Genomic DNA, 18,501 nt, shown 5'->3' on the forward strand with positions numbered 1-18,501 from the left:
GTCTGCATATGAATAGGTGACATTTCAGTTCGGGACTTCTCTTCAGACAAATCATGATTGGGGCGAAATACTATATCTTTCCTGTTCAGTTGCAAACAGAAATTAACAGCTAACAAACTGTGATAAAGAACTCTACATTAATTTCAGTTAAGATTTCATCCAGTATCAAGAGAGGTTTGATAAAAGATTAACTATTTCTCATTCCACCATTTTGTATCCAAGTTCAAGTGATTTAAAAATAGTACCTTAACAATAAATGAATATACTGTAGCGGCGCCTGCTGGCGCACGCAGGTATCGAACCCGCCGTTCGGAAGCTGCGGTCACGTGACTCGGGAGGGGCTGCTGTTTTTACGCGGTTTCGCTTTCGTGCCACAGTTGTGTTGCTGACCACCGTACAGAGACCTGTTTGCCAAGGAGCTATTGTGTTAATAAATCAGTTCAGAAAACTTGGTTGTCGTTTTTGCATCCGCCAAATTGGTGACCCCGACCTGTCTAGCCGTCGTTAGACAAGAGATCATGCAGGAGGACTACGTCCCCGCTGAATCGGCCGGCACGAGGCAGGGCTCACGGGCTTCAAGCTACCTTCCTTTTGGCCAGATCAACCTCAGGTGTGGTTCGCCCACATTGAGGCATAGTTCCACCTGCATCGAATACTCATGGATGACACAATGTGCTTCCATGTGGTAGGAGCTCTGCCACAGGACTGTGCCTCGAGGCTGTTGCCGTATATTAGAGACCCGCCGATGATCGCAAAGTATGAAGGTTTGAAGGCCCTGCTGTTACACACCTTCGGTCTCAGCCGTAGATACAGGGCGGCGAAGTTCCTGCACATTGACTGTGTCGCCGATCGGCGTCCATCCACCATCATGGCGAAGATGCTGGCCCTGATGGATGGGCATCGCCCGTGTCTGCTTTTCCGAACAGGCGTTCTTGGAGCAGATGCCAGACGAGGTCCATTTGATGCTCGCCGGGGCCGATTTCAGCGATCTCCAGCACCTCGCGGGGCGGGCCGACGAGCTGTGGACCCACAGATGGCGGGACGTTTGTTCTTTCACCTGCCCCACTGCCAGGGCATGGGTGCAACCGAGACAACATCGGGACGAAGGTCTGGATCCGCCCAGCGCCGAAGAAGCGTCACCGCAACCGGAGGTGAACAGCCGATGACGTTGGTGCTACTACCATCTCCGTTACGGTGTGGAAGCCCGAAGATGTCGAAGCCCCTGCTCGTTTCAGGGACATGCCTCGGCCGAACGCCCATAGAGGCGAACGAGATCGGCCCAAACGAACGCCTCTATATCCGTGATCGCCATTCCGGCCACCGTTTCCTGGTCGACTCCAGTGCCATAGCCAGCATCCTGCCACCGAGCACCCGAGATACCCGCGTCGGTAAGGTAGGCCCATCCTCTCGGCCATTAACAGGAGTGACATTCAAACTTACAGTGCGTGAACCATGGACTTAAATTTCGTCTCCCACCCGTATAGGTGAAAGTTCACCGTTGCTGACGTCGTCCAGCCGATATTAGGGGCCGATTTCTTGCGCGCGTTCTCCCTGCTAGTCGATGTGCGAGGCGGGCGAATGGTTCCATTGTCGGACCTGTGCCCTGCAAAGCCGCGCAATCCGTTCTCGCCCCAACAGCAACTCGGCGAGGTAGCTGAGATCCAGCAACCTTTTGCAGCCCTTCTCACCGAATTCCCAGGGTTTCTCACGCCCCGGTTTGATGGGGCCGCGCCCCGTCATGGCGTGGTCCACCACATTCCCACCAAGGGCCCACCGGTACACGCCCATGCGTGCCGCCTCCCGCCCGATATACTGCGCATCGCATGAGACGAGTTCCAGCTTATGGAAGACATGGGGATTGTTCGGCGGTCGGATAGCCCTTGGGCTTCCCTCTGCATGTGGTACCCAAAGCGTCCGAGGGATGGAGACCTTGCGGTGATTACAGGCGTCTAAACGCAGTAACCGCACCCAGTCCCGAACATCCAAGATTTCTCGGCTCATTTGGAGGGCGCTGCCTTCTTCTCGAAGTTTGACCTTGTCCGTGGGTATAATCAAATTCCGGTCCATCCCAATGACGTCCCTAAGACGGCCACCATCACCCCTTTCGGCCTTTTCGAATGGCTAAGAATGCCTTTTGGCCTGAAGAACGCCGCTCAAGCGTTCCAAAGGCTAATGGATCAGGTCGGGCGGGGTTTGACGTTCATATTCATCTATCTCGATGATATTCTGGTGGCCAGCAGCTCGCTGTGCTTATGTATTCCCTCCTAGGGATGCTCACCGCTCGCCATTACAGCGGGTGTACGAGGGTACTAGAGACTGGTACCTCGACGTTCACGTTGGACATGGGTGGCAGGGAGGAGTTCGTCTTCGTCAGCCGCCTTAAGCCAGCCCACGTTGACGAGGATAGCCCGCTGGCTGTGGCCATTCCGTGCCGTAGAGGGCGTCCACTGGCCGTTTTGCCGCCGTCCGCACCTGTTACCCCCGGTTATGTTTCACCGGTCCCGGTTATGTTTCACCGGTCCCTCCGGTTCTGGTTTGCCGGTCCCGAATGTTACGCTCGCCCCGCGACCTCGGACTACGCGTTCCGGTCGAACCGTCCGGTTACCCATGCATTTCCGTACCGCGGATTCTGGGGGGGGGGGCATGTAGCAGGTATCAGCAGGTGGTTTGGAAGCCACAGTCACGTGACTCGGAAGGGGCTGCTGTTTTTGCGCAGTTTCGCTTTCGCGCCACAGTTGTGTTGCTGACCACCGTTGTGGTCAGATGTGTTTGCAGAGACCTGTTTGATAAGGAGCTATTGTGTTAATAAATCAGTACAGAAAACTTGGTTGTCGTCTTTGAAAAATGTACGTATTTTAGAAACAAGGAAACATAGAAAATATGTGCAGGAGTAGGCCATTCGGCCCTTCGAGCCTGCACCGCCATTCAATATGATCATGGTTGATCATCCAACTCATTATCCTGTACCTGCCTTCTCTCCATACCCCTTAATCCCTTTAGCCACAAGGGCCACATCTAACTCCCTCTTAAATATAGCCAATGAACTGGCCTCAACTACCTTCTGTGGCAGAGAATTCCAGAGATTCAGCCCTCTCTGTGTGAACATTTTTTTTCTCATCTTGGTCCGAAAAGATTTCCCCCTTATCCTTAAACTGTGACCCCTTGTTCTGGACTTGTTTTGGAAATATATATAGTATCTCATCAGTCTGAAGAAGGGTCTCGACCCGAAACGTCGCCTATTTCCTTCACTCCATAGATGCTGCCTCACCCGCTGAGTTTCTCCAGCATTTTTGTCTACCTTGTATCTCACCACTCACTTCACATTGTTCACTAGTGAAAAAGGAAAATATAATTCAAATAGGCTGGATCAATGAAACTGCTCTATTTAAATTGGTGTAGTTATGTAGCTCGACAATTTTGTTCCAGTCCATAAAGTCCTCAAGATTCCTTCTTAATCATCAGATGCCTTTGAAAAGAGCGGTCTAATCTCTACTGAGTATAATGTTGATTTTGAGTAGAGAAAGCCTTTTTCCCCATTCCATCATTTTATTTCAAAATTCAGGTCATTTCAAAATAGAACCTTAACAATAAATGAGGATGCATTAAAAAAATATATATTTCAAATATGTAGTATCTTACAAATATGTAGCAACAGATTACCAACCAGGTGCTTCTGATTGCAGCTGAAAGTTCCCTCTCGGTGTGTAGTACTATTATAATTATATTCCTGCGGTCCTAAACTCCACCCTGTTAGGCTGTTCTTTTATTCAATTTGTTCTAATTTTATTTGCAGACACCAAAGTGCTGGTACTCATGTAAAACTTCACGCGATGTAATTAGTTTTAATATTTTATTGATGCTGGTAAGCTGTACAGTTACATACTGTCACAAAAAAAACACTGATTTATTCTAATGAAAGTAAATCTGATATAATGTCAATGTCATTTCCCCAAGTTTGTGTCTTAGCGGTATTATCTCCCAACATTTTTTAAAATTAAAATGTAGCCAAAGAGAAATGTGGACAAAGCCAATATCATTTTTCACTGTTTGTAACTGAAGATAATAGTAAAACTTAACAAGCCATTAAACTTCACATTAAAACCTATTTGAGGATAAGGTCTCTGTGGATCATAATATGATAAATATGTTTTTAGAAAGAGAAATGGGAGTGGTGATAAGGGAAGAGTGCGGGGTGGGTGGGAGGGTGTGACAGAGGAGAGTGGGATGAGGGAGAGAGAAAGAGGGAGGGTGAAATAAAGAGAGGCATGGGAAAATAGAGATAAGCAGAAGAGGCAGGGAGGGGGCAGAGACATAATGTTACAGTGGATGGGAAAGGTCCAACTTACATCATTAACTGCACCATCTTAGTTACCTGGGCCATCACAGTGCAGAAAGTGCACTAGCTACATAACTACTGTAGCTACATGAATGGTCAAACAACGGGCATCCTGCGGCAGATGACTCAACCGCCAACACCATGAAGCCTTTCCAAGATATAAAATTCATGAGTGCGGAGCAAAGTGAATATTCTCCACTTGCCTGGATAAATGTGGGTCCAATAAGACTTACGGAACGTGACACCATCCAGGATAAAACAGTCTTCTTGGTTAAGGGTCTGTCCCACTTAGGCGATTTGTCAGCGGACTGCCGGCGAGTGTCAAGCTCGCGGCACTCGTTGAAAATCCAGGAAGTGGAACGGCGAATGTCAAGAGTGGCACACACAAACACATCACAAAGGCGGAGGCCAGGGAAAGCGGGGGAGCGCTGTCTGAAATTCACACGGTGCAAAGCCAAGGTGATGCAGACACACACCATGATGAACAAGAAGGTTAAGACGGCTAGCACAGTGTACAGTAAGTCCTTTAAAAGAGAGAGGGGAGAAGGGTGGAGAAGGGTGGAGAAGGGGGGGGAGAAGGGGGGGAGGAGAAGGGGGGCGCGAAGGGGGGAGGGGAGGGAGAAGGGGGGAGGGAGAAGGGGGGGGAGAAGAGGGGGGTGAGAAGGGGGGGAGAAGGGGGGGAGAGAAGGGGGGGAGAAGGGGGGGAGGAGAAGGGGGGTGAGAAGGGGGGGAGGGGAGAAGGGAGGAGAAGGGGGGGAGGGAGAAGGGGGGGGAGAAGAGGAGGGGGGTGAGAAGGGGGCAGGAGAAGGGGGGGGGGAGACACTTTTTAGAAGCCAGACAACTTTTAATGAGCCAGAGATACACGGCTATGAACTTTGACGGGCATTTAACATCGCTTTTCCTTGGTTCTGAAAACTCGTGCTTACGTTTTTTCCCCCAATGAGCCAATGAAAATGCCCCGTCAGCAAAGGAGATTGAGTAAAACTACCTACAGCTACCTCGACTACCTACAACGACATGGCGACCCCACTAACACTGCACCTACGACTACAAAAGTATCGATTTTCTCCATGGCAACCAAACATTGGTTGCAGAAAAAATGTCAACATGTTGAAACATTTGCTGCGACCATACTGAGACGGCGACTAGTTCCCAGAATGCGGGAACTGCTCGTGATCATGAAGGAGACTCACCAGAGACCACCAGCAAACATGTGACGACCATGTGGCGAGAGTCTCCTGCATTCACCTAAAAAGTCGCCCAATTGGAACAGGTCCTTTAACATCCCACACAAACATTAATTTCCTGCAGCACCTCTGCATATTGGTTGCAGAGTGTACCATCTGCTGAATGCACGCAGTCATTCACACAGGCTAGTCCAATGTCACCTCCCAAACCAGCGACTTCTTACTCCTCAAAAGAACATGGGCAGCCAGAGCTCCACTACCGGGTGCAATGTTCTTCAGGCTACACAGCACCCGAACTGAGACACACAGGAAGTCCCAGCTCAACAACACTGCGGAAATACCATCAGCAAGAGGACTAGAGCAGTTGAAGTAATTGCCTCACCATCTAGTTTAGTTTAGTTTAGTTTAGTTTAGTTTAGTTTAGTTTAGTTTAGTTTAGTTTAGTTTAGTTTAGTTTAGTTTAGTTTAGTTTAGTTTAGTTTAGTTTAGTTTAGTTTAGTTTAGTTATACAGCACGTAAATAGGCCCTTTGGCCCACTGTATTTACCAGTGATCCTCGCGCACTAACATTATCTTACACACACTAGGGACAATTTACAATTTTACCAAAGCCAATTAACTGACAAACCTGCACGTCTTTGGAGTGTGGGAAGAAACCGAACCACCTGGAGAAAACCCACACAGTTCACAGGGAGAATGTACAAACACCATACACCAGCATCCGTGGTCAGGATGGAACCTGGGTCTCTGGCACTATAAAGGCAGCAACTCCACCACTGTGCCACCGTGCTGCCCTTCTTGATGGCAATTAGGGTTGGGCAATAAATTCCTCCCAAATGAGAGAAGCACCCTGGGACACAGGTTCATAAAAGGGCAGACCGTTTAGGATTGAAATGGTGATAATTTTTTTTAATGTTTCTTTTGATGTTCTGAACCAAAGTAGATAGTGGAGGCTCAAAGATTAATTGCATTCAAAAGAAAGTTTGATTGAGTTCTGAATATTACAGAAACAAAGGATGTGAAAATAGGCCAGAAGATGACATAACAGATAGAACAGTCACCATAGGAATGGGCCATCCAACCATAATGTCCATGTCGAACATGATGCCATGAAACTAATTCCCTCAATTCCCTGAACACCCATGTGCCTATCCAAAACCTTCTTAAATAATACTATCTTATCTGCTTCCACCATCGTCTGTAGCAGCATGTTCCAGGCACTCAACACTCTCTGTATAGTACACCTCCCCCACACTTCTTCTTTAAACGATACCCTCTGACCTTAAAGCCATGCTCTCTAGTCTTTGACATTTGCATCCCAAGAGAAAGATTCTGACTAGCTACCCTATCCCTGCCTCTCATAATTTTATTCACTTGGACTGGAGTCTGGGGAAGGATCTCGACCCGAAACGTCACCCATTCCTTCTCTTCAGAGATGCTGCCTGTCCCGCTGAGTTACTCCAACTTTTTGTGTCAATCTTCGGTTTAAACCAGCATCTGCAGTTCATTCCTACACAACTACTAATCCAGGCAGCATTCTGGTAAACATCCGCTGCATCATGTCCAAAACCTCCACACCCTTCCTTGAACTGCACACAATGCGACCTAACCAAAGTGTGTGTTGCATGGAGTCTTAAGAAGTCCATTCCTAAGCCATTCCTCACATTCACATGGCAATAATTGACATAGCATCCAGGAATTAAGGCATAAATTGGCAAAATCAAAGCTAAAATATTTTAGGTAGTGATAGGATTCAGCTTCAATCAGATGAATTTGTGTCCTTTACCTGCAGTTTCTATTGTTTATCTGGTTAAGACCACTCAACCCACAAGGTGATGAACCTTAACTTGATAATCTGATCTGTCAAAGGATTCAATCAGTTCCTATAACCCAAGGATTTGCCTTTGAAAGCAAAGATCTTCACAGGAGATATTCCATCATATAACCAGAATGTTTATATGAACCTACAAAAGCTGAAGTTGATAAATTAGAATGATCTGAGTACACAGGATGCTTAGTTTACTCTAAGAGGGGGTTTTCCAGAAATGGTAGATTTCCTGTAGTTATGAGAAAGCATCATAAATTACAGTAATTTTCAGAAGAATCAATCTTCATTGTTTGACACTACACTGATTGAACGGAATATTTTAAACTGAGAATATATTCTTGTAGACTAACTTTATTGCTTCACCTATTTTTTCGCTGATTAGAGAATTTAATAAACTACAACTTGATTTCACTATCCCTAAGTGACCTTGAAATGGAGCAGATTGAATTGAATGTTATATTTTAAAACAGCATGGTCAAATTACCTCTACACATGTCAGTGTTACCATCTGTTGTTCATTACACAAAGGTTTAGTAGAACAGTTTAAAACTTAATTCAGATCCACTGATGAGTGCCAGAATAATACTTGGCTCATATGTTTACCACAGACGACATGTTTTACTTTGTGTTTTCTGTTAGGGATGAAGAAGTCGACCAGGGTAAACTCCTCAAGGAAATGGAACTTCCTCAAGGCTCTGCATATAAAAATGAAGGGTATACCAACACTGTTAGTCAGATAGATTGACATTATTCAGCAAATCTTCAACCTCTTGTGTAGTGTGTAGTCAAGGCCCACGCAGAGTGAATGTGGCGTAGGATTTTGGATGTCTCCATTCAATCTCATCTGTACTTTGAGGGTTTAGTTGGTACTTGTATCCATGTTGACACCGTCGTTTAGCTACCAGGAATGGATTATGTATCAAAACAAATATTTCAATCTTAATAATAGTGGTTAATTTGAGCCCGATATTAATAAATCAAAACGAAAAATGTTCTTGAACCCATGAAAGTATTTTTGTTAAAATATTTTATTTAATTAATGGTCAATTTAAGGCAGATTATAAGGCATAAGGAGAAGTTTTCTTGTAATGTGATCAGTTATGTCAACAAGATACAGTGAATATTTTTGGTACCAATTGGCCTTAAAGTGAGTGCTTTCCTTCTGATCACTCAGTATTTTGTTTTCGAGGTACAGGATTTATTAGAGCCAGAAAGTTTTTAAAATCAGTAACGTTACTTACTGTGGCAGGGAGAAATCATTTTTGAGTGGCATAATGGTGCCTCTGCCTCACGATTAGTTCATAAGACATAGGAGCAGAATAAGACCTAATAGTCACTGACAAAGGGCATATTTCCATATTGTATCTTGTATTTCCATATTAAGACTGTATGTGTTTTGTGTTAAAAGGCATTATATTTTTTATGGTATTTGGTGATAAGATTAGAATGTAAATAGCTGAACGTCATCAGATCATGGATTACCCTGATCCTATCAAAATAATGCAGCCCATGGGTAAACAGTGAAAATTCAAAACCAGTATCTGCAGAGGCTGGAAATTTAAAACAAGCAGAACATGCTCAAAGTACTAAGCAGATCATGCTGCATCAGTGAGAAGAAAACAGAGTTAATGTTTCTATTCGACCTGAAATCGTAATTCTTTCTCTTCCCATGGATGCTGCCTGACAGTGGTGTTGCGAATTCTGAGTTACAGGTAGATGGCATATGAGGAAATCAGGATGTAGTTGGAGATTTTACAGTTTAAAAACGCCAAACACTGACAGGTTTACTGACATTACAAATGTAACATCGAGGCTACAAACACTGATGTTTTTTAATATGTTCTTGTCGATAAGATCTTGTTGAATGTGGCCTTGTAGTCCATACCTGCTGTTATATGCAGGAGGAACTTGCATTTACAGAGTGCCTTTCATTACCTCAGGGTCTGAAAACAATCTACACTCATTCCATGCTCAAAGTAATGCAAAGCAGACAGCACTAATTGTTCAGCACTACCTCGTTAGGATTTTATGGTCTTTATGAAGACAGAAAGGTAATTTGTTAAAGTTTGAAAATAGTTGCACAGCTCTTTTTTGGCATGTGACCAAGTACTTCATTAGAGTCATAGAATCGCAGAGAAATACAACATGAAAACAGGCCCTTGGGCCCATTGAATCCACACCGACAACCAGGCACCCATTAATTCCATTCTTATCTTCCCTACATTCGCATCAACTTCCCCAGATTTTGCCCTTCAACTCTACATTAGGAACAATAATGTGGCTGATTTATCAGTGTTAGCTGTGAGGGGGATGCTAGGAGGCTGCAAGGTGACTTGGATAGGCTGGGTGAGTGGGCAAATGCATGGCAGATGCAGTATAATGTGGATAAATGTGAGGTTATCCACTTTGGTGGCAAAAACAGGAAAGTAGACATTTATCTAAATGGTGGCCGATTAAGAAAAGGGGAGATGCAACGAGACCTGGGTGTCATGGTACACCAGTCATTGAAAGTAGGCATGCAGGTGCAGCAGGCAGTGAAGAAAGCGAATGGTATGTTGGCATTCATAGCAAGAGGATTTGTGCATAGGAGCAGGGAGGTTCTACTGCAGTTGTATAGGGTCTTGGTGAGACAACACCTGGAGTATTGCGTGCAGTTTTGGTCTCCAAATCTGAGGAAAGACATTCTTGCCATAGAGGGAGTACAGAGAAGGTTCACCAGACTGATTCCTGGGATGTCAGGACTTTGATATGAAGAAAGACTGGATAGACTCGGCTTGTACTCGCTAGAATTTAGAAGATTGAGGGGGGATCTTATAGAAACTTACAAAATTCTTAAGGGGTTGGACAGGCTAGATGCAGGAAGATTGTTCCCGATGTTGGGGAAGTCCAGGACAATGGGTCACAGTTTAAGGATAAAGGGGAAATCCTTTAGGACCGAGATGAGAAAAACGTTTTTCACACAGAGAGTGGTGAATCTCTGGAACTCTGCCACAGAAGGTAGTTGAGGCCAGTTCATTGGCTATATTTAAGAGGGAGTTAGATGTGGCCCTTGTGGCTAAAGGGATCAGGGGGTATGGAGAGAAGGCAGGTACAGGATACTGAGTTGGATGATCAGCCATGATCATATTGAATGGCGGTGCAGGCTCAAAGGGCCGAATGGCCTGCACCTATTTTCTATGTTTCTATGTTTCTATCTACCAACCTGCGCATATGTTCTGGGACAAAACGGGCGCACCAGGAGGAAGCCCAAGCAGTCACAGGGAAAATGTACAAACTCCTCACAAATAGCATCTGAGGTCAGGTTTGTATCCGTCCCTGGCACTGTGAGGCAGCAGTTCTACTACATGCCACTCCAAATGTATAAATGTACAATTTACATTATAGTCCCATAAATACTAATTGCTTTAAGGTATTTTCTTTTTTGGCATTTCCTTGGGATCAAGGATGAATTGTTTCCATTCCAGTTTACTTTAGTTTAGAGATACAGCATGGAAACAGACCCTTCGGCCCACCGAGTCTGTGCCGACCAACAATCACCTGTACATTGGTTCTTTGTTGTCCCAGTTTCACATTCTACACACTAGAGGCAATTTACAGAAGCCAATCAACCTACAAACCTGCAAGTCTTTGCAATATGGGAGAAAACCAGAGCATCCAGAGAAAACCCATGCAGTCATGGGGAGATGTGTAAACTCCGTACAGATGGAATCCGTGGTCAGGATCGAACCCGGGTCTCTGGGGCTGTCAGGCAGCAACTGTGCCACTGTGATTCTCTCAATTCTGAATTCCCATATCACTCACTATCCAAATGTTTGTGAATGCAAAGTCAACTGAAAATCTCAAGCATTGATCTTTTCTTAGGTCAGAGTGTAAAGGAATGTAGAGAAAGAGTGTGTAAATGATGTTACCATGTAGATCCTCTTTAAATTATTGAACAGGTCCAAGGGGCATATTAAATCTATTCTGCTGTTCCAATGTCATGTAAATGAAGAAACTGATTCTGTAACTGTGAAATAGGTTTAGTTACTGGAAGGGAATCTGGGAAAGGATGTAATTAAAAATAATCTATTTTAGTGGTGGGTTTTTGACAGCAACATGTGTAGTTGGGTCACTATCTTTCCGATCACATGGATGTTGCAGATGACACTGAAATAAGTGTAGAGAAAGCAGGGACTCTGCAGAAGGACTTGGACAGGTTGGGAGGGTGGGCAAAGAAGTGGCAGATGGAATATAGTGTAACAGAGTGTGGAGTCATGCATTTTGGTAGTCAAAATAAAGCCGCAGACTGGGGAGAGAATCCAGAAATCGGAGGTGCAAAGGGACTTGGAAGTGCTGGTGCATGATTCCCAAAAAGTTAATCTGGAAGTCGAATCAGTAGTAAAGAGAGCAAACTCGATGCTAACATTTATTTCAAGACGGCTCTGATACAAAAACAGGGATGAAATGCTGAGGCTCCATAAGGCACTGGTCACGCCACATTTGGATGTATTCAACACAATTTTGGGCACCATATCTGAGGACGGATATGCTGGCACTGGAGAGGGTCCAAAGGAGGTTTACAAGGATGATCCCAGGAATGAGCAGGTTATCATATGATGAGCGTTTGACGACACTGTACTCGCTGGAGTTTAAAAGAATGAGAGGGGACCTTATTGAAATATACAGAATAGTGAAAGGCTTGGATAGTGGATGTGGGGAGGATGTTTCCACTAGTGGGAGAGTCTTGGACTGGAGGTCATAGCCTCAGAATTAAAGGACATTCTATAAGAAAGGAGATGAGGAGGAATTTATTTCGTCAGAGAGTGGTGAATCAGTGGAATTCTTTGCTGCAGAAGACTCGGTAGGCCAAGTCAATGGATATTTTTATGGCACAGATAGATAGATTCTTGATTAGTATGGGTGTCAGGGGTAATGGGGAGAAGGCAGGACGATGGGGTTAGGAGGGCGAGATAGATCAGTCATGATTGAATGGCGGAGTAGACTTGATGGACTAAATGGCCTAATTCTGCTCCTATCACTTATGACCTTATGTTCAGCTGATTTCATCATGGGCACAATTTACCTCTGGATTCCCAGATGCAGTCAGGCTGTTTTCTTTTTGACAATTTAAATTTCAGTTTGAATAAGATTGAATACACGTTTGAATGAGATTGTCAAGCTGCAAACCAATGCTCATCCAAGTAAACGGCAGGACCATGAAAGTTAAGATTTCTGATGTAGGATATGAATAAAATATTAAGAACCCAATTATGTCATCACCTTCATTAAACATAAATGTTTCTTTGTAAGCTATCTCATGCTCATACCGAAAAATTATTTTAAGGGAAATACCAATTTCATAAAATCAAACATTCCACCTTTTTACTTAACCAAGTTTATTCCAGGAATTATTTCTGAATAATTTGTTCCTCATGCTTTCTCTTTCCTTCCTAATTACTACATTTAGCTTGCACAGAGAACTTTCCTGCCCTTGTGTATCTTTCTCTCAGTTCCTTCGAATCTAGAGCCTCCCTCAATAGCAAAATCACACATGCAAAAGTGCAAAGAACTGCCTCCTGTGGGCGGGATCAGTTGTCAATTCAGTGACTGGCCATCTCGAAAGACCGGGCAGAAATGATTATAACACAGGAGAACCTGAGATTACTCACTCAGTCCGAGAGTGATTAAGTAAACTGAAGCAAGCTGTGGGAGCTGAACAACTGACTTTCGCAAGGACTAGCTACAAAGAATATGGCCAAAAAGTTTGAAACATAATACTGCCAAAAAGTACAGAGGAAACTGCAACAGGCTGCTGAAGAGAACAAGCAGTTAGTGGCATTAACAAAGGATCTAACAATGAAGCATGTAATTTGAGTGTATTTGATATATTAATCTGAGGATGGTGTGATTGTGAATTTATTTGGCACCTTGAGCCTAGAACAATCAATTTGATGAAGCAGAAACATTCCTATTGGAAGGATTGGAAGATTCTACAAACTTTTTCTCGAAATTGCTTGTGACTTCCGATGTGGAGTTAAGGAGAGTGTTTGTGAATTTAACACAAGAAGAAAAGAAGAAATTCAGCCTAAGAAAGCAATGAAATTTTAACTCAACACAAAACCATTAACAAGAAATCTTGATAAAGAAATGAGCAGCAAGTCTCACTCTCCCACCTGAGGCTTTGACTTGTTAGACGTAAAGTAGAAAAACTGGAAATTATGTGAAAGGTGAGTTTTCATTCTAAGATGTCCTATTATTCATTATTTTAATTATTTATTGCCACTCGGTTCATTTAAGAAAACAATCGTAACATTGTATATATGAATAATAATGTAATTGTTACTTAAACATTGAATGTCCATAAAGTTGTAAATTAGAATTTTCCAATGGCGAAAAATTAAATACATAGATTAAATCTCAACACCTAATGAGAATTTTCCTTAAACTTCTAGAGGGACAAATTTATCTTTGGTAACCAGTACCGAAAACAGTGAAGACTGTGAAGTCACTAATTGAAATCACCTCCACATAATCACTCCTATTCATAGAATAAATATGCAGATATAAATATAGTTGACGATTGATATATATTTTGCATGCTCATGGTGTAATATATTGCCCTGACCGCACAAAACCCCACATGGAGAGTAGTGGTCTGACAGGAATCCATTTACTGAGTGTGATTTTCATTTCTATCACTCCGCTGGCTTTTACTCATAATAGGGACAACTGCTTGGTAAATACTCGTGATTTAAATAAGGTATTTCCAATTATTTTTTACTCTGCATGGCAAGAAATTAATAAGTGGACCGTTAAAAAGAATCTTACTTTATAATTCTTTTTTATTTTAATTAATAACCCGTGTTCCCCTTGTTTTAGTGAAGTTTAATTTCTAACTGAATAAATGGACAATCGTCTGTATATTAACCATCTTGATTTGCAAAGTAGAGTCAACTATCCATGCAAAGTCCTTACTTCAACATCATATTTTCATAAACTGGTTAGGAATTTACTGGAGTCAAAAATAAACTGAAGGGGAATTCAGTGGGTCAGGCTGAAGCAGGATCCCAACCAGAAATGTTTATCCATTTCCATCCACATATGCTGCCTGACCCACTGAGTCCTTCCAGCATTTAGTTTTTTACTCAAGATTCCTGCATCTGCAGTCTCTGTGTTTCTTGGAATTTACTAAGGCTGAATTAATACATTTTAACATTTCACCAAAAATATATAAAATGACGAATCTGATCATTGCTGTTAAGAAGGTTTTTATGTGGAACAGCTGTGACAAATCAGTTGTAAAATATGTGCCCATAGCCAAAGTAAAAAACATTAATTTCATAATATCCTTTTATTTCCAAGACTTCATGCATTAATCATTCATTTCTTGCATAGTTCCAAATCCATTGGGAATTTATATCTAGTTTAGAAATCCATTTCCAAAATAGCTTTTGAGCTGCCAAACTGAAATGCATTAAGCATTTAGAAAGTTCCCTTTGCTCTAATAGCATATTATCTAAATGCACCTTGTATATTATTTAAAAGGAGATTGATTAGAAATCCTTGATCCTTTTGCCTAGTTTGATAGGTGTTAGTTCTTCATATAAACACGTTTTTCCTGAAATTAGACTATATATTGATAAACATTATGTTCGCTCACACAGATTTTAAAATTTCACACCTCTTCTTGATCATAGCAAGTGAGAAAATCATCTGGAGGATTCCTTCTGGCTGACAGCATCAAATATGGCACAAAGCCTCCATCTTGTGGGCAAGTTATAACACTACAAGTACTCTTCAACACCAGCATGTCTTTAACTGCATTTCCAACTGAAATGGTCAATGGCTGTGTCAAAACAGAGCTCATTGAGCGCCACTATAATTACACTGGGAAGTTCAACAAAAACGGGAAAACCACTGATGGCTTGGACCTAACTACGGTGGCCTTTCTGATCATCTGCAGCTTCATTGTGCTTGAAAACCTCATGGTTCTCCTGGCTATTTGGAAAAACAACAAATTCCATAACCGCATGTACTATTTCATTGGTAATCTAGCCCTGTCTGATTTGCTGGCAGGAATAGCCTACAAAGTAAATATCCTCATGTCTGGGAAGAAGACATATGGACTCACACCAACGGTATGGTTCATAAGAGAAGGAAGCATGTTTGTGGCATTGGGAGCTTCCACCTTCAGTTTACTGGCGATAGCAATTGAGAGGCACATGACTATGATAAAGATGAGACCCTACGATTCTAGTAAAAATCACAGAGTGTTTCTGCTCATTGGTGCCTGTTGGCTGATTGCCATTTTATTTGGTGTCTTGCCTATCCTGGGTTGGAACTGTATTTGCAATTTTCCAGACTGTTCCACAGTCCTGCCCCTCTATTCCAAGCAGTATATATTTTTCAGTATAGGCATCTTCAGTGCAATTTTGCTGGCCATTGTAATACTTTACGCTCGTATTTATATATTGGTTAAGTCAAGTAGCCGCAATGTCGCAAACAGAAAATTCCCAAAAAACAATTCAGAAAGATCCATGGCTCTGTTGAGGACAGTGGTAATTGTTGTGGGGGTTTTCATTGCATGCTGGTCCCCACTTTTCATTCTATTGCTCCTTGATGTTGCTTGCAAACCGAACAAGTGTAGCATATTGTATCAGGAAGATTGGTTTATTGCAATTGCAGTCCTCAATTCTGGCATGAATCCCATCATTTACACCCTGGCCAGCAAAGAGATGCGTCGGGCTTTCTTCCGTCTCCTCTGTGGCTGCTTGGCCAATGATAAAGTTTCCAAGGCCTTGCCAATTCAGTCAGCAGCAGATAATAGCAAAAGCAAGACTACTGGCAGTAATATGCAGAAATCAAAAGGAGAGCCCATAGAAATCAGTAATCATTTAAATGAAATCAAAACTATTAACTTATCAACTTCCAAAGGAGATTTGTGACCATTGATTGCTAATCTGTTACAAACAATATTGTTTTCTCGTTAATAAGCTTACAACATTATTTTTATAACCTTTTAATTCCTTGTACGAAAGATCTGTCCTTTCTTTAGCTCTGAACTTTGAAAAAGAATGGCCACCAAAGAATCCTGATATCTGCCACTAAAATCCCAAACCAAAGTTGTCTACAAAGTACTCACACATCATATAATGTACAAAGGACTTTATCGATTTTTTGCATAAAGTGCTATGAAAGTTCTATGTTAACCATTTCAGTTGCAGTGAAAATATTAGTATTAATCCAGAAATTCTTTTTTTTTTAAATTTAATATAAATTGCTATCGTCTTTGTTAAGACAATTAAACTTGAATTTTTATGTGACTCTCTATCCATATTTTTCCCCATGGTGTGATTTCATGGATTCCACTGAATTCATTCCTATATAGTTTTTGACACGAGTTTTTAAACCCTTTTGCAAAGATCTACAGTGCCCTGAGTTACACTGGGCAACTATTCACTACTTCCATCAATGACATGAGAAAACCTCTTTCCACAGATCATATGAAGCTTTACAGAACAAAAAAAAACATTGAACTATCAGTAAATCTGCATGGAATGCATATTCTGTCCATATGTTGTTCCTCTGTGAACACCCAACAGCCTCATATTAATTCCATCTGTGCTCCTTGTTTGTTCACTAATACTTGCAATATAAATCTCGTGCAAATTCAGTATGTCAAATATTAACATCAGATCTTAATCAAGTAAGGCATACGATTCTTAACCATATTTGGTTGAAAGATCTCTTAAGTAAGATTGGGAATCATAGAAATCCCTTTTAAATTGTCATACTATATCACACGCATAATATAAAGTTAAATATAGATAGTATTTTTAAAATACTTTAAAATATATTCCTTCTAATATAAACTCTCTACAATTGAGCGTGGGGTTTTAAATTTCTTCCCAAAGCCAAAATCCATTCAAAGCTTCATAAGCAGCAATCATCTATTTAGAGAATGAAATAGGCAAAAGCCATACCTCTCCTTACATACACAAATATTTGACCCAATTTCCTATGTATATAATGACAAATATTTAATTTGTTGTCATTTATTGAATTGCCTGTCATTTCATTCGAGTGAACTTCATTAAATGAAAAAACAATTTAGAACTGTGGAAAAAATTAAAACCTTTCCAGTTTAATAAAAAGTTTAATACAACAAGATAAATGTACACGACAGTTGCTTCAAATACTATGGTATCAAATATTGGCGAATCCTTGTAACAAATAATTTTTTTTTTAAATAGTTTGATAGGAATTAAATAATACAGTTGCATAGAGCATTTCGAAAATATTGAGGAATGGGACTAAAAAAATGTGGACAATTGAGTTTAATTTGGGAAACTTTCAGAGATGGAGTGAGATTGCCTCCCTTCATGCTGAATTCTGGGATTCTCTGCAAACTGAGTTGCCATACACTGCAAACTGCTTTACTCCTGCTAATTTCAACATCTGACCCAGCTTTTTGAAAATGCAAGCCTGAGATTTTATAAAAGTTTCACAACAACCCATACATGTTCTACTGGTGGGATTGGTAGAAGTGCTTTGCCTCTTCTCTGACATCCCAGTAACATCCTGACTGAATGTATATTAGTCTTGCACAATTATGACTATTTTAAAGATATCTTTGGTTGCCATACAACATAAGAGAAATACAAGGTAGACACAAAATGCTGGAGTAACAGCAGGTGAGGCAACATCTCTGGAGAGAAGGAATGGGCGACGTTTCGGGTAGAGACACATAAGAGAAATACAGTTAGATGGATGAAATCACGTTGAGAAAATAGAATTTTCTAGGCGGTCACGGTGGTATAGCAGTAGAGTTGCTGCCTTACAGCGAATGCAGCGCCGGACACACGGGTTTGATCCCGATTACGGGTGCTGTCTGTACGGAGTTTGTACGTTCTCCCCGTGACCTGCGTGGGTTTTCTCCCAGATCTTTGGTTTCCTCCCACACTCCAAAGACGTACAGGTTTGTAAGTTAATTGGCTTGGTAAATGTAACAATTGTCCCTTGTGGGTGTAGGATAGTGTTAATGTGCGGGGATCGCTGGTCGGCGCGGACCCGGTGGGCCGAAGGGCCTGTTTCCGCGCTGTATCTTTAAACTGAACTAAACTAAATTAGTAAATGATATACAATTATAAGTTTGTTACTGCCTGCCTTAAA

The 18,501-nt window shown here is 42.1% G+C and overlaps 1 protein-coding gene across 2 annotated transcripts; it reads left to right on the forward strand.

Annotated features, from left to right (window-relative positions):
- The first annotated feature begins 12,945 nt into the window (after positions 1-12,945).
- Positions 12,946-17,572, forward strand: s1pr3 (sphingosine-1-phosphate receptor 3). Of its 2 annotated transcripts, none has more exons than XM_033017727.1 (2): positions 12,946-13,556; positions 14,994-17,572. In XM_033017727.1, the coding sequence occupies exon 2, from the start codon at positions 15,138-15,140 to the stop codon at positions 16,272-16,274; it is 1,137 nt and encodes a 378-aa protein (XP_032873618.1). In that variant the 5' UTR covers positions 12,946-13,556; positions 14,994-15,137; the 3' UTR covers positions 16,275-17,572. The 2 variants fall into 2 exon arrangements, with proteins under 2 accessions (XP_032873618.1, XP_032873619.1); XM_033017728.1 differs by having other exon boundaries at positions 12,947-13,556; positions 15,027-17,572.
- Positions 17,573-18,501: the final 929 nt, after the last annotated feature.

Source organism: Amblyraja radiata, chromosome 3, assembly GCF_010909765.2.
Source record: "Amblyraja radiata isolate CabotCenter1 chromosome 3, sAmbRad1.1.pri, whole genome shotgun sequence".
Lineage (NCBI taxonomy): Eukaryota > Metazoa > Chordata > Chondrichthyes > Rajiformes > Rajidae > Amblyraja > Amblyraja radiata.

What these genes read in the sequence shown, in the direction of transcription:
- s1pr3 (XM_033017727.1), top strand. Translation starts at nt 15,138, where the DNA reads ATGTCTTTAACTGCATTTCCAACTGAAATGGTCAATGGCTGTGTCAAA.